The 25,893-nt window shown below is 45.9% G+C and overlaps 2 protein-coding genes and 7 non-coding genes across 9 annotated transcripts in view; 1 reads left to right on the top strand and 8 right to left on the bottom strand.

Moving 5' to 3' along the window:
• Window positions 1-25,893, top strand: part of LOC132448861 (uncharacterized) — a 332,340-nt gene that overhangs the window by 13,994 nt on the left and 292,453 nt on the right. The gene's annotated exons all lie outside the window — the stretch shown is intronic.
• Window positions 1,267-1,338, bottom strand: trnae-cuc (transfer RNA glutamic acid (anticodon CUC)). Its single transcript has one exon. It is a non-coding gene; the product is annotated as a tRNA-Glu (tRNA).
• trnae-cuc (transfer RNA glutamic acid (anticodon CUC)) lies at window positions 4,946-5,017 on the bottom strand. The gene has a single exon. It is a non-coding gene; the product is annotated as a tRNA-Glu (tRNA).
• Window positions 6,986-7,058, bottom strand: trnad-auc (transfer RNA aspartic acid (anticodon AUC)). The gene has a single exon. It is a non-coding gene; the product is annotated as a tRNA-Asp (tRNA).
• On the bottom strand, window positions 8,290-8,362 carry trnav-cac (transfer RNA valine (anticodon CAC)). The gene has a single exon. It is a non-coding gene; the product is annotated as a tRNA-Val (tRNA).
• On the bottom strand, window positions 9,456-9,528 carry trnav-cac (transfer RNA valine (anticodon CAC)). The gene has a single exon. It is a non-coding gene; the product is annotated as a tRNA-Val (tRNA).
• Window positions 10,003-10,075, bottom strand: trnad-auc (transfer RNA aspartic acid (anticodon AUC)). Its single transcript has one exon. It is a non-coding gene; the product is annotated as a tRNA-Asp (tRNA).
• trnav-uac (transfer RNA valine (anticodon UAC)) lies at window positions 11,315-11,387 on the bottom strand. Its single transcript has one exon. It is a non-coding gene; the product is annotated as a tRNA-Val (tRNA).
• Window positions 14,980-16,759, bottom strand: LOC132448868 (uncharacterized). Its single transcript, XM_060040415.1, has 2 exons — window positions 16,452-16,759; window positions 14,980-16,015 (listed from the first exon to the last, which is right to left on the bottom strand). The coding sequence occupies exons 1-2, from the start codon at window positions 16,757-16,759 to the stop codon at window positions 15,118-15,120; spliced, it is 1,206 nt and encodes a 401-aa protein (XP_059896398.1). The 3' UTR covers window positions 14,980-15,117.

Raw genomic sequence — 25,893 nt, 5'->3', positions numbered from 1 at the left:
CATATTCTTGACATTTCGCTGTAAAGATTTAACATGGACATCAACTTTTTATCGTTATTCAACTTGACGTTGAATGCTTGGACATTGGTTGATAACAGTGGTTCGTATTTGATTAGCTTGGACTTAACCTATACTGTTGTGTTCCCTAACCGGGAATCGAACCCGGGCCGTGGCAGTGAGAGCACCGAATCCTAACCTCTAGACCACCAGGGAACTGTTGTCACAATAAACAATGTTACATTGAGAAAGCAAGTTTTTTAACAGCTAAATTATGTTGAAATTGTCATATTCTTGACGCTGTAAAGATTTAACATGGATGTCTACTTTTTTTCGTCATTCTACATGCCGTTGAATGCACGGACATTGGTTGACAACAGTGGTTCGTATTTGATTAGCTTGGACTTCACCTATATCTAATTTTGTGTTCCCCAACCGGGAATCGAACCCGGGACGCGGCGGTGAGTGCGCCGAATCCAAACCATTACACCACCAGGGAGCTGTAGTATCAAATAACGATGTGACTTTGAGAAGGCTGGTTTTTAACAGCTAAATTATAATATTTATTTCATGTTCTTGACATTTGACAGTCATAGGGTAACATGGATTTCGGCTTTTATTGATTATTCACTTTGCCGTTGCATACCTTTGATATCACTTAAGACAGTGGTTTGTAAATGATTTGCTTGGACATCACTAATAATTATGTGTTCCCTAACCGGGAATCGAACCCAGGCCACGGTAGTGAGAGCGCCGAATCCTAACCACTAGACCACCAGGGAACTGTAGTCAAAATGAACAATGTTACATTGAGAAAGCAAGTTTTTTAACAGCTAAATTATGTTGAAAATGTCATATTCTTGACGCTGTAAAGATTTAACATGGATGTCTACTTTTTTTCGTTATTCAACATATTTGAATGCAAGGACATTAGTTGAGAACAGCGGTTAGTATTTGATTTGCTTGGACATCAGCTAAGCAATTATGTTCCCTAACCGGGAATCGAACCCTGGCCATGGCGGTGAGAGCGCCGAATCCTAACCACTAGACCACCAGGGAGCTGTAGTATTGAATAACAATGTGACTTTCAGAAGGCTGGTTTTTAACAGCTAAATTATGTTATCTATTTCATATTCTTGACAATTCGCAGTAATAGGGTAACATGGATATAGGCTTTTATTGATTATTCACTTTGCCGTTGCATACTTTGCTATCACTTAACACAGTGGTTCGTAAATGATTTGCTTGGACATCACTAATAATTAAGTGTTCCCTAACCGGGAATCGAACCCGGGCCTCGGCGGTGAGAGCACCGAATCCTTACCACTAGACCACCAGGGAACTGTTGTCACAATAAACAATGTTACAACTCGAAAGCAAGTTTTTTAACAGCTACATTTTATTGAAAATTTCATATTCTTGACATTTCGCTGTAAAGATTTAAAATGGACGTCAACTTTTTATCGTTATTCAACTTGACGTTGAATACTTGGACATTGGTTGATAACAGTGGTTCGTATTTGATTAGCTTGAACTTAACCTATACTGTTGTGTTCCCTAACCTGGAATCGAACCCGGGCCGCAGCGGTGAGAGCACCGAATCCTAACCTCTGGACCACCAGGGAACTGTTGTCACAATAAACAATGTTACGTTGAGAAAGCAAGTTTTTTAACAGCTAAATTATGTTGAAAATATCATATTCTTGACGCTGTAAAGATTTAACATGGATGTCTACTTTTTTTCGTCATTCAACATGCCGTTGAATGCACGGACATTGGTTGACATCAGTGGTTCGTGTTTGATTAGCTTGGACTTCACCTATAACTGATGTTGTGATCCCCAACCGGGAATCAAACCCGGGACACGGCGGTGAGAGCGCCGAATCCTAACCACTAGACCACCAGGGAGCTGTAGTAATGAATAACAATGTGACTTTCAGAAGGCTGGTTTTTAACAGCTAAATTATGTTATCGATTTCATATTCTTGACATTTCGCAGTAATTGGGTAACATGGATATAGGCTTTTATTGATTATTCACTTTGCCGTTGCATAGTTTGCTATCACTTAACACAGTGGTTCTTAAATGATTTGCTTCGACATCACTAATTATTAAGTGTTCCCTAACCGGGAATCTAACCCGGACCGCAGCGGTGAGAGCACCGAATTCTAACCACTAGACCACCAGGGAACTGTAATCAAAATAAACAATGTTACATCTCGAAAGCAAGTTTTTTAACAGCTAAATTTTATTGAATATGTCATATTCTTGACATTTCGCTGGAAAGATTTAACATGGACGTCAACTATTTATCGTTATTCAACTTGACGGTGAATACTTGGACATTGGTTGATAACAGTGGTTCATATTTGATTAGCTTGGACTTAACCTATACTGTTGTGTTCCCTAACCGGGAATCGAACGCGGGCTACGTCGGTGAGAGCACCGAATCCTAACCTCTAGACCACCAGGGAACTGTTGTCACAATAAACAATGTTACGTTGAGAAAGCAAGTTTTTTAACAGCTAAATTATGTTGAAAATGTCATATTCTTGACGCTGTAAAGATTTAACATGGATGTCAACTTTTTATCGTTATTCAACTTGACGTTGAATACTTGGACATTGGTTGATAACAGTGGTTCGTATTTGATTAGCTTGCACTTAACCTATACTGTTGTGATCCCAAACCGCGAATCGAACCCGGGCCGCGGCGGTGAGGGCACCGAATCCTAACCTCTAGACCACCAGGGAACTGTTATCACAATAAACAATGTTAAATCGAGAAAGCAAGTTTTTTAACAGCTAAATTATGTTGAAAATGTCATATTCTTGACGCTGTAAAGATTAAACATGGATTTCTACTTTTTTTCGTCATTCAACATGCCGTTGAATGCACGGACATTGGTTGACAACAGTGGTTCGCATTCGAATAGCTTGGACTTCACCTATAACTAATGTTGTGTTCCACAACCGGGAATCGAACCCGGGACGCGGCGGTGAGTGCGCCGAATCCAAACCACTAGACCACCAGGGAGCAGCAGTATTGAATAACAACGTGACTTTCAGAAGGCTGGTTTTTAACAGCTAAATTATGTTATCTATTTCATATTCTTGACATTTCGCAGTCATAGGGTAACATGGATTTCGGCTTTTATTGATTATTCACTTTGCCGTTGCATACTTTGAAATCGCTTAACACAGTGGTTCGTAAATGATTTGCTTCGACATCACTCATAATTATGTGTTCCCTAACCGGGAATCAAACCCGGGCCACGGCGGTGAGAGCACCGAATCCTAACCACTAGACCACCAGGGAACTGTCGTCACAATGAACAATGTTACATTGAGAAAGCAAGTTTTTTAACAGCTAAATTATGTTGAAAATGACATATTCTTGACATTACGCTGTATTGGTTTTACATGGATGTCTACTATTTTTTGTTACTCAACTTGCCGTTGAATACTTGGACATTGGTTGATAACAGTGTTTCTTATTTGATTAGCTTGGACTTCCCCAATTATGTTGAGTTCCCTAACCGGGAATCGAACCCGGGCCGCTGCGATGAGAGCTCCGAATCCTAACCACTAGACCACCAGGGAACTGTAGTCAAAATAAACAATGTTACATCTCGAAAGCAAGTTTTTTAACAGCAACATTTTATTGAAAATGTCATATCCTTGTCATTTAGCTGTAAAGGTTTTACATGGATGTCTACTTTTTTTCGTTATTCAACTTGCCGTTGAATACTTGGGACATTGGTTGATAACAGTGGTTCTTATTTGATTAGCTTGGACTTCACCAATAATGTTGTGTTCCCTAACCGGGAATCGAACCCGGGCCGCTGCGGTGAGAGCGCCGAATCCTAACAACTAGACCACCAGGGAGCTGTAGTAATGTATAACAATGTGACTTTCAGAAGGCTGGTTTTTAACAGCTAAATTATATTATCTATTTCATATTCTTGACATTTCGCAGTGATAGGGTAACATGGATTTCGGCTTTTATTGATTATTCACTTTGCCGTTGCATACTTTGATATCACTTAACACAGTGGTTCGTAAATGATTTGCTTGGATATCACTAATAATATAGTGTTCCCTGACCGGGAATCGAACCCAGGCCGCTGCGGTGAGAGCACCGAATCCTAACCTCTAGACCACCAGGGTACTGTGGACACACTAAACAATGTTACATTGAGAAAGCAAGTTTTTTAACAGCTAAATTATGTTGAAAATGACATATTCTTGACATTTCACTGTAAAGGTTTTACATGGATGTCTACTTTTTTTCGTTATTCAACTTGCCGTTGAATACTTGGGACATTGGTTGATAACAGTGGTTCTTATTTGATTAGCTTGGACTCCACCAATAATGTTGTGTTCCCAAACCGGGAATCGAACCCGGGCCGCTGCGGTGAGAGCGCCGAATCCTAACCACTAGACCACCAGGGAGCTGTAATATCAAAAAACGATGTGACTTTGAGAAGGCTGGTTTTTAACAGCCAAATTATATTATCTATTTCATGTTCTTGACATTTGACAGTCATAGCGTAACATGGATTTCGGCTTTTATTGATTATTCACTTTGCCGTTGCATACTTTGATATCACTTAACACAGTGGTTCGTAAATGATTTGCTTGGACATCACTAATAATAAAGTGTTCCCTGACCGGGAATCGAACCCGTGCCGCGACTGCGAGAGCGCCGAATCCTAACCACTAGACCACCAGCGAACTGTAGTCACACTAAACAATGTTACATCTCGAAAGCAAGTTTTTTAACAGCTGAATTATGTTGAAAATGACATATTCTTGACATTTCGCTGTAAAGGTTTTACATGGATGTCTACTTTTTTTCGTTATTCAACTTGCCGTTGAATACTTGGACATTGGTTGATAACAGTGGTTCTTATTTGATTAGCTTGGACTTCACCAATAATGTTGTGTTCCCTAGCCGGGAATCGAACCCGGGCCGCGGCGGTGAGAGCGCCGAATCCTAACCACTAGACCACCAGGGAACAGGAGTCACAATAAACAATGTTACATCTCGAAAGCAAGTTTTTTAACAGGCCTACGAACCGTCCATTGCATGCTAGACGATCCAGGATGAGACGGTTACCCCAGAAGTCCATGCTGGAGAGGTGCAGGTAGAAGATTCAGTAACGCTAGGCAAATCAGGAAAGGAGGTTGACACCCAGACACTTCTCACAACCAGAGTTCGAGTTTAACTTTCATACAGTCTATGCCCTCAACTGCGAGCGCTAAATCCAAATTCTTACACCATGTTTCCGCCCGGTCTCAAACCGGCGACCTTTCGCGTGTTAGGCGAACGTGATAACCACTACACTACGGAAACCTGTTAGTTTGTGCAAAACCTAGAAAATGTTGTCAGCAGAAGCTCCCGCATAAACAGGTTCCCAGCGCAGGTTTAAACACTTAATAATATGACTAGGCTATCGGTTGAAGAGGTGGCGTGGTGCCAAGTAGACGCTGCTGAAGGTTCTGTTCCAGATAGACTTTTCCCGAATAGCTGCTTGATAGTAAAGCAGGAGAAATTAAACATTAACTTTGTTGAACTCAAAACAGTAATGCTGTTTCCGCCCGGTTTCGAACCGGGGACCTTTCGCGTGTGAAGCGAACGTGATAACCACTACACTACGGAAACACATACACGGATAATCTGGCAACCAATCAGAATCCCGTCATCAACCGTCCAGTCTAGTTCACAACATTTAATGGAACCAGGGTCAGAGTGGTCAGGTGTGAATGTAAGTGGTTATATCACACATATTTGAAACATATTATCCTAAACATCCATTCGCCCATCTGCTACAGCAGGGAACAATGCTAGCACGCTAGGCCTCAATTGTAAAGTCGTAACGACAGCGGCCAAAGCCCGCCACGACATGCCAATGGCCTACGAACCGTCCATTGCATGCTAGACGATCCAGGATGAGACGGTTACCCCAGAAGTCCATGCTGGAGAGGTGCAGGTAGAAGATTCAGTAACGCTAGGCAAATCAGGAAAGGAGGTTGACACCCAGACACTTCTCACAACCAGAGTTTGAGTTTAACTTTCATACAGTCTATGCTCTCAACTGCGAGCGCTAAATACAAATACTTACACCATGTTTCCGCCCGGTCTCAAACCAGGGACCTTTCACGTGTTAGGCGAACGTGATAACCACTACACTACGGAAACCTGTTAGTTTGTGCAAAACCCTAGAAAATGTTGTCAGCAGAAGCTCCCGCATGAACAGGTTCTCAGCGCAGGTTTAAACACTTAATAATACGACGAGGCTATCGGTTGAAGAGGTGGCGTGGTGCCAAGTAGACGCTGCTGAAGGTTCTGTTCCAGATAGATTTTTCCCGAATAGCTGCTTGATAGTAAAGCAGGAGAATTTAAACATTAACTTTGTTGAACTCAATACAGAAATGCTGTTTCCGCCCGGTTTCAAACCGGGGACCTTTCGCTTGTGAGGCGAACGTGATAACCACTACACTACGGAAACACATACATGGTTAATCTGGCAACCAATCAGAATCCCGTCATCAACCGTCCAGTCTAGTTCACAACATTTAATGGAACCAGGGTCAGAGTGGTCAGGTGTGAATGTAAGTGGTTATATCATACATATTTGAAACATATTATCCTAAACATCCATTCGCCCATCTGCTACAGCCGGGAACAATGCTAGCACGCTAGGCCTCAATTGTAAAGTCGTAACGACAGCGGCCAAAGCCCGCCACGACATGCCAATGGCCTACGAACCGTCCATTGCATGCTAGACGATCCAGGATGAGACGGTTACCCCAGAAGTCCATGCTGGAGAGGTGCAGGTAGAAGATTCAGTAACGCTAGGCAAATCAGGAAAGGAGGTTGACACCCAGACACTTCTAAGGACTTCCCATAACTAGAGTTCGAGTTTAACTTTCATACAGTCTATGCTCTCAACTGCGAGCGCTAAATACAAATACTTACACCATGTTTCCGCCCGGTCTCTAACCGGGGACCTTTCGCGTGATAGGCGAACGTGATAACCACTACACTACGGAAACCTGTTAATTTGTGCAAAAACCTAGAAAATTTTGTCAGCAGAAGCTCCCGCATGAACAGGTTTTCAGCGCAGGTTTAAACACTTAATAATATGAAGAGGCTATCGGTTGAAGAGGTGGCGTGGTGCCAAGTAGACGCTGCTGAAGGTTCTGTCCCAGATCGACTTTTCCCGAATAGCTGCTTGATAGCAAAGCAGGAGAATTTAAACATTAACTTTGTTGATCTCATAACAGTTCAGCTGTTTCCACCCGGTTTCAAACCGGGGACCTTTCGCGTGTTAGGCGAATGTGATAACCACTACACTACGGAAACCTGGTAATTTGTGCAAAACCCTAGAAAATTTTGTCAGCAGAAGCTCCCGCATAAACAGGTTTTCTGCACAGGTTTAAACACTTAATAATATGACGAGGCTCGATTCCACCGGAGGCGTACGCGCCGCGGGACGGCTGCGCCGCGGTCACCGCTGCTGATCGCTTCCACTCTAATCAATGAGACCATTTCCACCGGGCGCGCCGCGGAAGGTTTCAGCAGCGTCCCAGGAGCAGCGTGCCGCGCCGCGGCGCTATCTTTCCGTCCAATTCTATTTTTGCCGCGAGCCGCTGCTAAACCGTGTCAATTTCGACAGAGCAGGTCGAGCCGGGCAGGAAGTGAAAAGTAAAAGCCATAGAGCATCCGGTCAATTTTCAAAATAAAACACAATACTCAGCACATGTAACTTCACATCAACATTATTACGTTATGACCGGTGGCACCAGGTCAGCAGTCAATCAATCAAAGGGTCTCAGAGGGTCAGCAACATGGACGACGAGAGATTCATTGTCGAAGTTCAGCAACATGAAGTCATTTATGTACCAAATCCTCCTTTTTATAAGGAAAATGTCAGAAAGGACAAAGCGTGGCATTTAATTGCAATAGTTTTGGGAGTGGAAGGTGAGTACATTAGGTTTAGGATTATCGCGTGATCTCGTGATCTCGCGTGAATGCGGCTGTCTCGCAAGGCAGCGCTACGCTGCCGTTACGCGCCCGGTAGGAATGGACGCAGGGCAGAGGACGCAACCGTTCCGCGGCGCGTACGCGTCCGGTGGGATCCCGGTGTATCGGTTGAAGAGGTGGCGTGGTGCCAAGTAGACGCTGCTGAAGGTTCTGTTCCAGATAGACTTTTCCCGAATAGCTGCTTGATAGTAAAGCAGGAGAATTTAAACATTAACTTTGTTGAACTCAAAATAGACATGCTGTTTCCGCCCGGTTTCGAACCGGGGACCTTTCGCGTGTGAGGCGAACGTGATAACCACTACACTACGGAAACACATACACGGATAATCTGGCAACCAATCAGAATCCCGTCATCAACCGTCCAGTCTAGTTCACAACATTTAATGGAACCAGGGTCAGAGTGGTCAGGTGTGAATGTAAGTGGTTATATCATACATATTTGAAACATATTATCCTAAACATCCATTCGCCCATCTGCTACAGCGGGGAACAATGCTAGCACGCTAGGCCTCAATTGTAAAGTCGTAACGACAGCGGCCAAAGCCCGCCAAGACATGCCAATGGCCTACGAACCGTCCATTGCATGCTAGACGATCCAGGATGAGACGGTTACCCCAGAAGTCCATGCTGGAGTGGTGCAGGTAGAAGATTCAGTAACGCTAGGCAAATCAGGAAAGGAGGTTGACACCCAGACACTTCTAAGGACTTCTCACAACTAGAGTTCGAGTTTAACTTTCATACAGTCTATGCTCTCAACTGCGAGCGCTAAATACAAATACATACACCATGTTTCCGCCCGGTCTCGAACCGGGGACCTTTCGCGTGTTAGCCGAACGTGATAACCACTACACTACGGAAACCTGTTAGTATGTGCAAAAACCTAGAACATTTTGTCAGCAGAAGCTCCCGCATGAACAGGTTTTTAGCTCAGGTTTAAACACTTAATAATATGACGAGGCTATCTGTTGAAGAGGTGGCGTTGTGCCAAGTAGACGCTGCTGAAGGTTCTGTCCCAGATAGACTTTTCCCGAATAGCTGCTTGATAGCAAAGCAGGAGAATTTAAACATTAACTTTGTTGATCTCATAACAGTTATGCTTTTTCCACCCGGTTTCGAACCGGGGACCTAACGCGTATTAGGCGAATGTGATAACCACTACACTACGGAAACCTGTGAGTTGTGCACAACCCTAGAAAATGTTGTCAGCAGAAGCTCCCGCATGAACAGGTTTTCAGCACAGATTTAAACACTTAATAATATGACGAGGCTATCGGTTGAAGAGGTGGCGTGGTGCCAAGTAGACGCTGCTGAAGGTTCAGTTCCAGATAGACTTTTCCCGAATAGCTGCTTGATAGTAAAGCAGGAGAATTTAAACATTAACTTTGTTGAACTAAAAATAGACATGCTGTTTCCGCCCGGTTTCGAACCGGGGACCTTTCGCGTGTGAGGCGAACGTGATAACCACTACACTACGGAAACACATACACGGATAATCTGGCAACCAATCAGAATCCCGTCATCAACCGTCCAGTCTAGTTCACAACATTTAATGGAACCAGGGTCAGAGTGGTCAGGTGTGAATGTAAGTGGTTATATCATACATATTTGAAACATATTATCCTAAACATCCATTCGCCCATCTGCTACAGCGGGGAACAATGCTAGCACGCTAGGCCTCAATTGTAAAGTCGTAACGACAGCGGCCAAAGCCCGCCAAGACATGCCAATGGCCTACGAACCGTCCATTGCATGCTAGACGATCCAGGATGAGACGGTTACCGCAGAAGTCCATGCTGGAGAGGTGCAGGTAGAAGATTCAGTAACGCTAGGCAAATCAGGAAAGGAGGTTGACACCCAGACACTTCTAAGGACTTCCCATAACTAGAGTTCGAGTTTAACTTTCATACAGTCTATGCTCTCAACTGCGAGCGCTAAATACAAATACTTACACCATGTTTCCGCCCGGTCTCTAACCGGGGACCTTTCGCGTGATAGGCGAACGTGATAACCACTACACTACGGAAACCTGTTAATTTGTGCAAAAACCTAGAAAATTTTGTCAGCAGAAGCTCCCGCATGAACAGGTTTTCAGCGCAGGTTTAAACGCTTAATAATATGAAGAGGCTATCGGTTGAAGAGGTGGCAAGTAGACGCTGCTGAAGGTTCTGTCCCAGATCGACTTTTCCCGAATAGCTGCTTGATAGCAAAGCAGGAGAATTTAAACATTAACTTTGTTGATCTCATAACAGTTCAGCTGTTTCCACCCGGTTTCAAACCGGGGACCTTTCGCGTGTTAGGCGAATGTGATAACCACTACACTACGGAAACCTGGTAATTTGTGCAAAACCCTAGAAAATTTTGTCAGCAGAAGCTCCCGCATAAACAGGTTTTCTGCACAGGTTTAAACACTTAATAATATGACGAGGCTCGATTCCACCGGAGGCGTACGCGCCGCGGGACGGCTGCGCCGCGGTCACCGCTGCTGATCGCTTCCACTCTAATCAATGAGACCATTTCCACCGGGCGCGCCGCGGAAGGTTTCAGCAGCGTCCCAGGAGCAGCGTGCCGCGCCGCGGCGCTATCTTTCCGTCCAATTCTATTTTTGCCGCGAGCCGCTGCTAAACCGTGTCAATTTCGACAGAGCAGGTCGAGCCGGGCAGGAAGTGAAAAGTAAAAGCCATAGAGCATCCGGTCAATTTTCAAAATAAAACACAATACTCAGCACATGTAACTTCACATCAACATTATTACGTTATGACCGGTGGCACCAGGTCAGCAGTCAATCAATCAAAGGGTCTCAGAGGGTCAGCAACATGGACGACGAGAGATTCATTGTCGAAGTTCAGCAACATGAAGTCATTTATGTACCAAATCCTCCTTTTTATAAGGAAAATGTCAGAAAGGACAAAGCGTGGCATTTAATTGCAATAGTTTTGGGAGTGGAAGGTGAGTACATTAGGTTTAGGATTATCGCGTGATCTCGTGATCTCGCGTGAATGCGGCTGTCTCGCAAGGCAGCGCTACGCTGCCGTTACGCGCCCGGTAGGAATGGACGCAGGGCAGAGGACGCAACCGTTCCGCGGGGCAGCCGTTCCGCGGCGCGTGCGCGTCCGGTGGGATCCCGGTGTATCGGTTGAAGAGGTGGCGTGGTGCCAAGTAGACGCTGCTGAAGGTTCTGTTCCAGATAGACTTTTCCCGAATAGCTGCTTGATAGTAAAGCAGGAGAATTTAAACATTAACTTTGTTGAACTCAAAATAGACATGCTGTTTCCGCCCGGTTTCGAACCGGGGACCTTTCGCGTGTAAGGCGAACGTGATAACCACTACACTACGGAAACACATACACGGATAATCTGGCAACCAATCAGAATCCCGTCATCAACCGTCCAGTCTAGTTCACAACATTTCATGGAACCAGGGTCAGAGTGGTCAGGTGTGAATGTAAGTGGTTATATCATACATATTTGAAACATATTATCCTAAACATCCATTCGCCCATCTGCTACAGCGGGGAACAATGCTAGCACGCTAGGCCTCAATTGTAAAGTCGTAACGACAGCGGCCAAAGCCCGCCAAGACATGCCAATGGCCTACGAACCGTCCATTGCATGCTAGACGATCCAGGATGAGACGGTTACCCCAGAAGTCCATGCTGGAGAGGTGCAGGTAGAAGATTCAGTACCGCTAGGCAAATCAGGAAAGGAGGTTGACACCCAGACACTTCTAAGGACTTCTCACAACTAGAGTTCGAGTTTAACTTTCATACAGTCTATGCTCTCAACTGCGAGCGCTAAATACAAATACTTACACCATGTTTCCGCCCTGTCTCGAACCGGGGACCTTTCGCGTATTAGGCGAACGTGATAACCACTACACTACGGAAACCTGTTAGTATGTGCAAAAACCTCGAACATTTTGTCAGCAGAAGCTCCCGCATAAACAGGTTTTCTGCACAGGTTTAAACACTTAATAATATGACGAGGCTCGATTCCACCGGAGGCGTACGCGCCGCGGGACGGCTGCGCCGCGGTCACCGCTGCTGATCGCTTCCACTCTAATCAATGAGACCATTTCCACCGGGCGCGCCGCGGAAGGTTTCAGCAGCGTCCCAGGAGCAGCGTGCCGCGCCGCGGCGCTATCTTTCCGTCCAATTCTATTTTTGCCGCGAGCCGCTGCTAAACCGTGTCAATTTCGACAGAGCAGGTCGAGCCGGGCAGGAAGTGAAAAGTAAAAGCCATAGAGCATCCGGTCAATTTTCAAAATAAAACACAATACTCAGCACATGTAACTTCACATCAACATTATTACGTTATGACCGGTGGCACCAGGTCAGCAGTCAATCAATCAAAGGGTCTCAGAGGGTCAGCAACATGGACGACGAGAGATTCATTGTCGAAGTTCAGCAACATGAAGTCATTTATGTACCAAATCCTCCTTTTTATAAGGAAAATGTCAGAAAGGACAAAGCGTGGCATTTAATTGCAATAGTTTTGGGAGTGGAAGGTGAGTACATTAGGTTTAGGATTATCGCGTGATCTCGTGATCTCGCGTGAATGCGGCTGTCTCGCAAGGCAGCGCTACGCTGCCGTTACGCGCCCGGTAGGAATGGACGCAGGGCAGAGGACGCAACCGTTCCGCGGGGCAGCCGTTCCGCGGCGCGTGCGCGTCCGGTGGGATCCCGGTGTATCGGTTGAAGAGGTGGCGTGGTGCCAAGTAGACGCTGCTGAAGGTTCTGTTCCAGATAGACTTTTCCCGAATAGCTGCTTGATAGTAAAGCAGGAGAATTTAAACATTAACTTTGTTGAACTCAAAATAGACATGCTGTTTCCGCCCGGTTTCGAACCGGGGACCTTTCGCGTGTAAAGGTACGGCCACACCAAACGCGTCACCTGCGTACCATGCGTATAAAATCGGCAATTTTTCCATAGGGAAGCATTGGTGTACGCGCGTATGCGGTGCGTACATGCGTATCATGCGTACCAAGCAACATTTTACTCGCTGTAGGGACGTATGAGGCGCGTATATATACGCGCGTATATATACGCGCGTACATGTACGCGCGTACATGTACGCGAGGAGTTCAAAAAATTGAACTTTTTACGATCATACGCGCCGCAATAGCCAATCAGCGTTGAGCTTGACCCGACGTCACTGGCAGAGAGACGGAGAGGACAGAACCGCAATGGAGGACCAAAACCTAATCTTCGCAGTTTGCAGCCGTCCTGTCCTGTACAACACCAGGATGGTGTCGTACCGGGACAGGAACAAGAAGGAGAGGGCGTGGGTCGACGTGGCCGAGGATACTGGCTGTCCTGGTAAGATCAGTGAATAATGTGTGTGTGTATTTTGCTTGGCTTCAGCTATCGGTTGTGTTCTACTATGAAAAAAGTTAGCGCCGGTTAGCGGTAGCAACAGTTAGCAGTAATATTAAGTGATACTACTACAACAGACTGTCCCGCTTGTCAGGTTACACAACTTAATATGTATATATGTTCTTGTCAGTGGACGCATGTCGCAGGAGGTGGAAGTCACTCAGGGACAGGTACATGAGACACAAAAAGAGAGAAAAGGCGGGGAAAAAGAGCGGGTCAGCGGCAGGGACAGCGACAAAATGGAAATTCGCTGGGGTCCTGTCCTTCCTCGACCCCTTTGTCACCCCGAGGGAGACCAGCAGCAATTTACTTCAGGGGGCAGAGGAGGTCGAGGAGGACAGGGCTCCAGATACTTCGCTGTCAGGGGCAGGAGAAGATGAGGAGCTTGAGGAGGCAGCAGCAGGGCCATCCCACAGAGCAGGTTTGTTGACAAGTGAAGACACGTACAGCTTTGGCCACAGGAACGGTTTACAGTGCGGCACGATTCTGTCTATCTTTAATGTGCTGTAATATCGATCATGCATGTATCATCCAAGCAAAAAAAGTATTCTTTCTCAATAACATAGACCACCCCAGTAGTGAGTCTGACTCGGAGGACGCTGCTCCTGCTCCTGCTCCTGCTCCTGCCCCTGTCCCTGCCGCTGGCCCTTCCCGTGTACCTGTCCCTGAGGCTGGCCCAAGACCACAGAGCGGTATGTACAGGACAAAGATGTATAGCATTAATTTCAGGGGGTTCAACTATGTTTATGGCTAACCGTTTAAGCTTCAACTGATAAGAAGACGGTTTATGGATTACTACTAGTGCCGTCAAGTAATTTAAAAAATTGATCAAATTAATTACAGGCTCTGTGATTAATTCATCTAAATTAATCGCATACCAATACAACACTTTTATGCCTGTTTATAAACAGCTGTATAGCCTACCGTTTGTTTCTCTCCCTTCTCTCTCTCTCTCTCGTAACTTCTTGATCCTCCCCTGATTAATCGAAATTAACGCGTTAATTTGACAGCCCTAATTAATACTATAAGTTAAAGTTACAACACTTCAAACCAAACACACATGCATGTTCAATAGGCTTTTCACTAACTTACAAATTATGGTGTTTTACATTCCATACAGGGACGAAGAGGAAGAGAGCCAGGGTACCGGAGGGGGACCCCAATATGAAAACAGCCATCCTCCAGGCCCTGGAGAGGCAAAACGCTGTGCCTCCCCCTACCCCGCTCTCCGGGAATGAGCACTTTGTATTGGGCCTAGTTCCTTCCCTGGAGAGATTGCCACCTGAAGTACTGGAGTACGTCAAATTCCAAATTCGAAAGGTCATATTTGACAACTCTAATTTCACACTTAATTTGGAACCTGTTTAAGCTTATTAGCTGGTGGTGGTGACAATCTCTCCAGGGAAAGAACTAGGCTGATGTCACTGTTCATTTGTTATTGTTCCGTTATGTTTAAATTATTATTGTTCTTATGTTATTTGTTATTTATATAATTATTTTTTTAATAAAATAGTTCTCACAACTCTTCTCTCAATATATGATTTTAAGATCTAGCATGCATGGACACAAATATACATTTTTAATAACACTACTTAATTGAACAATTTTAATAACAATTTAATAATAATGAAGGAATCCCTTTGGTTTTGTGTGGGTGGCTCTTAAAAGAGCCGTTTTGGGGTTGTTGTGCACTGCACTATACGATGGTGTCATGCCACGAGAGGGTCCCTTCTGCAGAGAAGTAGGAGGTGAAGGTCTCGCGGATCCGGATGGCCTCTCTCCCGGCGTTGTTGGCAGCCACTCTCCCCAGCCCTGGCAGAGGCAACACCACACCAACAGGGAGGCAATCTCTCACTGCTGCTGTTGGTGCTGTTCTGCGGAGGAGGTTGTGGAGCACACAGGTGGCCTTGACGCATCTCTCCGCCAGCTCAGGACGGACCTCGATGACCCTCCGGTAGAACCGCCACTGGGAGGAGAGGATGCCGAAGGCGTTCTCAACCACCAACCGAGCCCGGGACAGTCGGTAGTTGAACACGCGCCGCTCTCGGGGGAGGATGCGTCCGGGGAATGGCCTCATGAGGTCGGTCCGTAGCGGAAAGGCCTCGTCCGCTACAAACACATGAGGCAGGGGTCCTCTCTGCGCAGCCGCTGACAGTACTCTGTCAGCAGGGAGCTTGAGATCGCCAGCTCGGAGGGCCTGACCAAACACAGAGTTGGCCAGAATTCCTCCATCACTGGTTCTCCCATAGCCCCCCACATCGATGATGCGGAAGCACTTGTCTGCGTCGACAACTGCCAAGAGAACAATGGAAAATGTCCCCTTGTAGTTGAAGAACTGCGAACCGGAGTTCGCAGGGGCCTTCAGAACAACATGCTTCCCATCGATGGCACCGCAACAGAGAGGGAAGTTCCACTGCTCCTCGAACTGCTGCGCAATCAGCCTCCAGTCCTCGGTAGTGGGCACAGCCATGAACTCCTCCACCAGGCAGTCCCATATAGCCGTCACCCCATCGGACACGATGGAAGCCACGGTGGAGGCCCCGACCCGGAAGCTGGTGGCTATCGTCCGGAACGAATCGCCAGTAGCCAGGAATCTGCAACACATGAATAATTTATTGTAGCCTTATTGAGAATTTTAGTTGTATACCAAATATGTAGGCCAATTATCTTGCTGATATCACTGCACAGGTATATGTCTTGACTAGCGATTTGCATCAGCTTATTTTATTTTCAAAAGCATGACAAGGAGGTCAAGAATGAATATGTTGGAGCCATGATGCATTTATTTATTTTGTTTATATAAAACTCAGGTGACATGCATGTATATGAAGATTTGCGTTTAGGTTGAAACCATAGATAATATATAAAAACACTGTTGAAACACTGGGTGGAGCATTGACAGCATTGGAAATAGATGTATGCACTATCAGAACACGCGCCTGAACAATTTCTCCCCGTTGTGTATATAGTTTTTGACTACAGAATGTGCTGATTGTTATAGAGTAATTAGGCTATGAAACCGCAACTTACCGGAGACAGATAGACAGGCGCTCCGCAGCTGATATGGAGCGCCTGTAGTTGGTGTCCTGACGGGAGATCCTGGCACCAACCCGGGCTAGCAGGTCATCGAACTGGGCCCGACTCAGTCGAAAGTACCGCTGAAACCGGCCGTCATCCAGGCGGAGTTCTTGGAGCAAGTGGTGAAACTCACCCAGCTGTGGCCGTCTCCGGAGGATGTCGTGCACCCAAAGACGACGGCGTTTGCGTTTGCGACGGTCCTCGGACTCCTCGGACTCCCACAGCAAATAAAGCGCAGCGATGTTGGCGATGCCAGCCATGTTTCAGCGAAAGGAAAATGGCGGGGGGGGGGGAAGTTTTGGGCGGTCTCATCTACGCGCGTATGCGTACGCGCGTATCTGACCATTTTTGACACAAAATGGTCAAGCAACATTTTCGCTGCGACACGCACGTACATGGTACGCGAGGTACGCGCTTGGTGTGTTCGCAGCTTAAGAGCCATTGTGATACATCCACCGTAAACAGAGCGCATGGTACCGTGGCTACAAGCTGCTCAGGGCCAGGTGATAATATATATTATATATTATATTATATAGATATCTATGTATAATATGGGTTTCTACGAGCCATTGCGATACATCCACCGTAAACAGAGCGCATGGTACTGTGGCTCCAAGCTGCTCAGGGCCACACCCCCACCCCCCTCCTTGACCTGCCTTGACACGCCCACCGTAACCAGAGCGCATGATACTGTGGCTACAAGCTGCTCAGGGCCACACCCCCACCCCCCTCCTTGACCTGCCTTGACACGCCCACCGAAACAGCGCGTTTGGGGGAAGCTCAATGTGCGACTGGCTCGGAGTGGCTGTAACTCTGCACCACGGCTGAATTTCGGGGACGTCTTTGAATACTGTGTTTGTGGCCCACTAATACCTATATTAAAGCATCCATAAAATAGCATGGCATGGGATCTTTAAGTAAAAAAAAAACGGAATAACGTTAAGAATGATAAACAGTGGGAGAGTTTATTTTACACTTTGATTAATTTAAGGGAAATAAGGCAATCATTAAAAAAATCTAAATCACATTGTAAAACAACCTTTTTCTTGTTTAGTTGATGGTTTTTCACCTTGCTGACAACTGAATTACTTACTACTGCCCGTCAATGGAGACTTCAATAAAAGAAGATAAAGAGGAAACAGTTTGTTTATTGAGTGTAACCCAGAAGGAACTCTGAGTGGATGCACCAATCTCGTTCAAGTGGAGAATGCACAAAAAAAGGAGTTAGTAATATTATAAAACTATTCATTAGTGATAGTAATATTATAACAGTATTCATTAGTGATAGTAATATCATAACAGTATTCATTAGTGATAGTAATATTATAACAGTATTGATTAGTGATAGTAATATTATAACAGTATTGATTAGTGATAGTAATATTATAACAGTATTCATCAGTGATAGTAATATTATAACAGTATTCATTAGTGATAGTAATATTATAACAGTATTCATCAGTGATAGTAATATTATAACAGTATTCATTAGTGATAGTAATATAACAGTATTCATCAGTGATAGTAATGTTATAACAGTATTCATTAGTGATAGTAATATTATAACAGTATTCATCAGTGATAGTAATATTGTAATAGTGTTCATCAGAACTGAAGTTATATTTTCAGAATCCCTTTTTATCAGTTTAATTTAATACCGTCTTGTATCGTATTGTAGGAGCAGCAGCTTGGGTCTGAGGAGGCGCGGAGCAAAGGTAAGTCTACTTTCTGTTCTATTCCCTCTTCCGACCCCCAGGGGAACCCAGGCAGGGCCCATCCATACACATCCTCTCATAGAAAGTGAATTATGCGCATAAACACAAAATATAGGAATAAAGAGGAGCACACTGCAATCTGAATCAGAATTCATGGGTGAATAATGCAGGAACCCCTTTAATGTAAAAATGTACACATATACATATTGTAGCCAGTGGGTGTGGGGTTTCCACGCTACCAAGTCGGATAGATAAAATGTCACAACACACAGAGTAGTTCAAACGCAGAACGGTTTATTTACAGAGTAAATGAAAACCAGTGTGGGAAAGGGGTCATCCACCTCCTTTATGCTCCAGTTCAATGTCCATCCAACACCTTCCACCTGTCTCTCTCTCTCTGGGCGTACCACACTGCCAGGCCATCACACAGATCCTGCCTGTCCTCTTATAGCCCTAGCTCCTCTTCCAACTCCAACCTCCCCGGTCTGTTGTTTGCTAGCTCTTTTAAGCACAAGCACCCCTGCTTAACGATCCCCAGGCTCGCCTCGTTAATGTGAAGTCCATATATGGCTTGGGGGTGGAGCCAGCAGGTTGCCAGTCCTACCACTCCCCTCACTCCTCCCAGGCGTCTGCCACAATATATACATACTCTATATATATAAAAACATGGGAAGGGCATGCAATAAGTATTAAAAACACACAGGGTAAAGATAAGTGCTGGCAGATAAGTGCAAAATAGATAAAATGAATAAATAAATAAATAAATAGGTATATAAATAAAGATAACTTAGACATAGTAAAACCATTCACACATTCATACCATCCTTTCACATAAAGGAAGCCTCCAATGTAATAGATGGGGGAGTAAAAGAGGTGGAAGGCCTCAATAACATCATGATGTAAAGGAAGCACACAGTAAAGATAAAAACATGCAGCATATTAAAACACACAATGGACCCGACGCCATGCAGGGAACCCCCCAGGAGGAGTCCCAGGACCCCCCAGCAGCGTCCCAGTGCGGCCCCCACTCCCTGATGTTCAGGCCCAAGGGGGGGAGGGTCTCAAGCTTTGCTCTCCATCTACGCTCCGCCGCCTTCCTCTGTCTGTCCGCCCAGCACGTCATCTCCAGCCCGGTGATGAACAGTGAGGTAATGGGGTGTGTTTGGAAGTGTTGGACGATGTGAGTGTTGAGTGTGCCTATGTGTATAGTATATAAGTGCTGGTTGAGTCAGGTGAGTATCGTGGGCTTTGTTTCGCCGTCGTATATGATGTGGCATTGGGAGCATGTGACGGCGTAGAAGATGTTTCTGTCCAGTATGGTGAGTTTTTACGGAGTAGGGCTGGAGGTGGAGGCGTGCTGGTTCCTGACGACCGCCAGCTGCTGAAAGTGGCTTTGGTGTGGAGAGGGGGGGCTTCTTATATCTGTGGAGAAGCGGCCCGCACCAGGACATCCTGGAGGTCCCAGGACATCCTGGAGGTCCCAGGACATCCTGGAGGTCCCAGGACTTTCCTGTAAGCTGATATTATTTTATGATTTTAAGGATCCAAGCTATGTGGCCGGACCCCGAAGATGTCGTCCAGGAACCGTCAGTTCACCTGTGGCAGCAACGGGCAAGACTGCAGAGCAGAATGATGGAACCACGCCATGTAGATGTTCTCATAGCTGGGAGGGACCTTGTTGCCCGTCGCCGTCCCGTGTGTCTGGAGGTAATGCTTGTTGTTATAAACAAAGTCCTTCCTGCAGGTTGATGGTCAGTGACTCCAACAGGTGGCTGGGGGGCCTGTCGGGGTCTGGGTGCCGGAGGAGGGCAGAGCGGACAGCCCCCAGGCCAGAATCCATGTCCATGTTGGTGGACAATGAACCTAGATCAACTGTAAATAAAGAGGTGGGGGCTAAGGGAAGTACTGGGGGGGGGGGGGGACGTTATTAGGAGTGGGGGGGGGGGGAGGGAAGTCATCCACTGACAGGATGTAGTCAGGGTCCAGGGCCCCAGCCGGTGGTGCCTTAACCCAGAACGGCGAGGCAGGGGGAGGGGGAGGAGGGGGTGGAGGCAGAGCTAGTGTCTGGCGCCCCCCGGTGGCCCCTCCCAGAGTCTTGGTGGGCCAATGGGAGGGCCTGGCCTTGATTGGCAGCACCAGGGTGTCGGCATGGCGACTCCTACCTCGGGGGACAGACCAGGGGGGGGGGCTACTCCTGTGGGGATTGGTGAGGGGGGGGGGGGGCTGGTGTTTAACAGCTCTAGGTCGGGGAGGGGGAGGAAGAGTATGGGAGGGGGGGGGGAGAGGAAGACCGGGGGTCGGGAGCTGTAGGGGGGGGGTCCCGAGAGGCAGTGGGCCTGTGGTTGGGGGGCGAGGGGCGGGTGGGGGACTATGGAGGGGGGGGCTGGGGGTGTTGAGAGGGGTAGGGGGTCTAGGAGGGGGTGAGGAGAGGACAGGGGGGGCAGTAGTGAGCAGTGTGTGTGTCTGAGGGAGGGGGGTGGGCCGGAACCGGGGTCTGTACCGGGGGGCCCACCTCACAGCCACGCCCCCCCCCCCCCCTCAAAGGGGAAGCCTGTTGGAGGAGGGGGTTAAAGTGTGGTGGAGGGCTGTGGTAGAATAAGGTTCTGCTTCAGCCAGTCGTCCGTGTTCTGCTCCACCCTGTGGAAGGTATGGGGGGGGGGGGGGGGGGCAAGCAGGCTTAATGGATTCTGCTCATTTGTTCCCCTGTCTGACCGTCCCTGATGGGGGGGTGTTGGTGGTGACGGCGTGGGGGGTGACTGCTTGGTGGTGAACTGCTGGTATCGTTTTAAAGTATGTCTTGGTGCTGGGTGAGTGGAGGTAGGGGGTGTGTGCTGGGGGCTGGTTGTCTGTGTGTGTGTGTGTGTGTGTGTGTGTGTGTGTCTGTGTGTGTGTGTGTGTGTGTGTGTGTGTGTGTGTGTGTGTGTGTGTGTGTGTGTGTGTGTGTGTGTATGTGTGTGTGTGTGTGTGTATGTGTATGTGCGTGTGTGTGTGTGGCGTACAGGTAAAACCTCTTGAGTTGGTTGATGATTGATTCATATACGTCTCTCTAATGCCCCTTTCACACCGCCGCAAAATCGGGGCCGGTTCCGGGCCAGTTCGGAGCTAGGGCCAGGGCTTTGGTTTCACACCGCGAAAGAACCGGCTCCGGCCCCTAAAAACCGGTTCAACTCTGGCCCCACTTTTGAGCTGGGCTAGAACTAGAACCGCTTTTACGCAGGGGGCAGGGGGCGGGGTTATCCCAGGAAGACCAACGAAGGGCGGCATTTTTAAATCACCGAAGTGAACGATGGACGCTAAGACAAAATCGCAGTGGACCGTGGAGGAGACAACCTGTCTCCTTGGATTTTGGTCTTCTGCCGAGGTCCAGAAAAAGTTCCACCATTGTTCTTGTTGTTTGAAACTGCGAGGGTTGCTGGTAAAGCGGAGACGTAAGCAAACGTTTGCAGTGACGTCATGACGTCGCTCTCGCCGGCTCCGTGGCTGGCTCTCGCCGGTGTGAAACCAACCGGTTCTTAACTGGGGTAAGGCTGGAACCAGTTTGGAACTGGCCCTCGCACCAGCCCGGAACTGGCTCTCGGTTCTTTTTGGTGTGAAAGCGGCATAACAGAGCTATCTTATCTATCAGAAAGGCGGAACAAGAGCAACCAGAGTCCATGCTTACCGAGGTTGATGCAGACGGAGCTCCAACGAGGAAACAGTGAATACAATACAGAGTATACAGAACAGGTCACAGATATGAATACCGGATAATAGATACAAGCCCAGGTAGCAGGGCGACGCTAAGCGTCCTGCTAACCAAACCAAACAAACCCAGCGGGCTACCCGGAAGTTGGGTCCGCGGTGTTACGCGGCAGCCTCGGGTCAGCCTGTGGAGAGAGAGCCCAGGTTACACTCACACGCAGTGCATGGTGGGTCAGGTTAAGTGGTTTGATCCAGATATGAAGGGTTATTGTGGGGGGATCAGGTCAAATGGTTTGATCCAGATTCCCGGTCAAGGTCCCGGTCCCGGTCCCAGTCCCAGTCCGGGTCCTGTTCCTTGTCCCAGTCCGGGTCCTGGTCCAGGCTCCGCTCCGGGTCCTAATGCGCGTCCTGTTCCCGGTCCGGGTCCGGACCTGGTCCTGACCTCTGCAGCTCATGATAGGCCCCCTGATAGCCGTAGGCCCTGGGGCTTCAGCCCAGGTAAGCCCGCGCATTAAGGCGGCCTTGACCACATCAACCTCCTTAAGAGGTGGAACCATCTCCCTCATGGGATTTATACAGTTATCTTATCTGGTTGTGTGTGTGTGTGTGTGTGTGTGTGTGTGTGTGTGTGTGTGTGTGTGTGTGTGTGTGTGTGTGTGTGTGTGTGTGTGTGTGTGTGTTTGTGTGTTGAAGCCCAGAGCAGCAGCAGAAAGCAGACTCCCCTGGACCCAGCTGTGTCTCCATGAAGAGTGACCACTCTATGGATATACCTGTTAGGTTTAAAGATGGACGCCCCTCCAGAGAGGAGAGGTAGGGGTTTCAAACAGACGAGGAAAACAGATCAGTTGGTTGTTATCAGACTCTACTGATACTGATGTGTGTGTGTGTGTGTTAGGAATTAAAATTAACGATGTCCCGTCGTCCCGGGGATGTAATTAATTGTCATTGGGAGGATTTTTATTCTCTCTCGGATCGACGAGACACCGTAATATATCTAAACTATAACCGCATTTCACATTCATCGCAAGTATTACACGGGTCTTCTCAATGCCATGGAACGCTCCGTTCACTTGCATGGGCCCTTCACAACTTCCGGCTGTGAATTAATTTGATAATCCACCGTTGCAAAGTATAATCATGAGTATAATTGACCGCTGTCAAGGAAAACAACAGATTTTTCGCCTCTAATGACGTCTTTGGTATAACTCCGCAGCCGGTAAAAGTCAGCCGCAGGTTCGATATTCGCTGGATATTCGGTTTTCATTTACCCCGCAATCAGCTTAATCAACCCAATTGCAATTCATTACGGTTGTAGTTTGTTGAGGACAGCATAGGACACTGTATCAACAAAAATCACAGTGACATGTTGCTCCTATCGATATCTGTGCGAGAAAAGCTCTTAAATCAACGTCCTGGCTGCTGTCTGTTTTAGGGACCGTCGACAAATTACATTTCAGGAAAGAAATCACCACAAATCACTTTAAACATATTTTCTCATTCTGATTGCTATAATACTTGCCAATGGTGGGCTTTTAATTACTATGGGTCATTATTTGTCAATATTTTGCATAATAGTGGAACAGGATGAAATTAATAGCTAAAATATTATCCAAAAATCAATAAAACTACATTTACTCATTCTGATTGCTGTAGTACTTGCCAATGGTGGGCTTTTACTTACTACGGGTCATTATTTGTTGATATTTTGCATAATAGTGAAACAGGATGAAATTACAGCTAAAATATTCACAAAAAATCTATAAAACTACATTTTCTCATTCTGATTGCTGTAGTACTTGCCAATGGTGGGCTTTTACTTACTACGGGTCATTATTTGTTGATATTTTGCATAATAGTGAAACAGGATGAAATTACAGCTAAGATATTCACTAAAAATCTATAAAACTACATTTTCTCATTCTGATTGCTGTAGTACTTGCCAATGGTGGGCTTTTACCTACTACGGGTCATTATTTGTTGACATTTTGCATTATAGCAAATAAATGGAATTAATAGTTTTAAATATTCACCAGAAATCAATAAAACTACATTTTTTCATTCTGATTGCTGTAGTACTTGCCAATGGTGGGCTTTTACTTACTACGGGTCATTATTTGTTAATATTTTACATAATAGTGAAACAGGATGCAATTAATAGTTTATAATATTCATCAAAAATCAATAAAACTAAATTTTCTCATTCTGATTGCCGTAGTACTTGCCAATGGTGGGCTTTTACTTACTACGTGTCATTATTTGTTGACATTTTACATAATAGTGAAACAGGATGCAATTAATAGTTTAAAATATTCACCAAAAATCAATAAAACTAAATTTTCTCATTCTGATTGCTTTAGTAATTGCCAATGGTGGGCTTTTATTTACTATGGGTCATTATTTGTTGACATCTTGCATAATAGGCAAGGCAAGGCAACTTTATTTATATAGCACTTTTCATACAATTATCTGTTTTGTCCTCATTTAGTTGAAGGAAATTTCGGCACATCCATTCCTTCACTTGCTCAATGCACTGGCACAGCAGATCTATGGGCCGATAGTCATTTGGTGATAGCGATGCATAGATTTGCGTGTCATCAGCATAGCAATGATGGTCAATATTGTTATTTTGCATGATTTGCCCTAGTGGGAGCATGTAGATGTTGAATAAAGAGGGTCCTAAGATCGAACCTTGTGGGACTCCACAGGTCACGTTGGTTGATTCTGATACAAAGTCGCCAATGGAAACAAAGTAGTTCCTATTTTGTAGGTAGGACCTGAACCAATTTAAGACAGTGCCTGAAAGCCCCACCCAGTTTTCTAACCTTTCCAGAAGTAATGTATGGTCTACAGTGTCGAATGCAGCACTGAGGTCAAGTAGCATTAGTATTGAGGTTTTGCCAGAGTCTGTGTTAAGACGGATGTCGTTTACAACTTTAATAAGGGCGGTCTCAGTGCTGTGTAGGGGTCGAAATCCTGATTGGAAGGTGTCATAGCAACCAGTTGATGCCAGGAAGTGATTTAGTTGCTGGAGGACAACTTTCTCAATGATTTTACTTATGAAGGGTAGATTCGATATTGGTCTGTAGTTGTTAATAATAGAGGCATCTAGGCTCCGCTTTTTTAAAAGGGGTTTAATAACTGCAGTTTTCAAAGCTTTTGGGAAATTGCCTGACTGGAGAGAGTTGTTAACTATCTGCAATATGTCTACTGCTAGGCAGTCGAAAACATTCTTAAAGAGGTTGGTAGGTATAGTATCAAGGCAACAGGTGGATGGCTTTAGTTGTGTCACAGTTTCCACAAGATTTTGAGAGTCTATAACATTAAAGTATGCCATCCTTGCCACGTAATTTTTGCCTGAACAGGGTGGTAGTCCAACATTTTTGTTTGAAGTGGAGATATTGATGGCGCGTCTGATACCTTCAATTTTATCAATATAAAAAGCTGCAAACTCATTGCATTTCTGCGTGGAATGGAGATCAGGTGGAATTTCTATTGGGGGGTTGGTCAGTCTGTCAACAGTTGCAAATAGGGTTTTTGCATTATTAGTGTTGGTTTTAATGATATTGGAGAAAAATGTTTCTCTAGCATTTTTTAAGTCTAAATTGTAGGCACGGAGGCTCTCTTTATAGATATCATGGTGAATATTAAGTTTTGTTTTACGCCAGATGCGTTCAACCTTCCTGCATTCCTTTTTCTGTGCTGTTACAGAAGCAGCTTTTCTCCAGGGTGCCTTTTGCTTTCCAGAAATCGTTTTAACCTTATAAGGTGCAATGACATCTATGACTTTCAAAATTTTCAAATTAAAGTTTTCTACAAGATCATCAGGAGAACATGGGTTTAGAGGTGGTAGCAAGGAGATGGCCTTTTTAAAAAGTACATTAGAATCTTCATTGATATACCGTTTTTTGACAGTGTTTGATTTTGTCTGTATATCGGGAATAAAAGATATGTTAAAGAAAACACAAAAGTGGTCAGACAAGGAAGGATCAGTCACAGAG

This window comes from Gadus macrocephalus, chromosome 20, assembly GCF_031168955.1.
Source record: "Gadus macrocephalus chromosome 20, ASM3116895v1".
NCBI lineage: Eukaryota > Metazoa > Chordata > Actinopteri > Gadiformes > Gadidae > Gadus > Gadus macrocephalus.
Note: the sequence above shows the minus strand (reverse complement) of the source record. Positions and strands in the feature narration are given on the sequence as shown.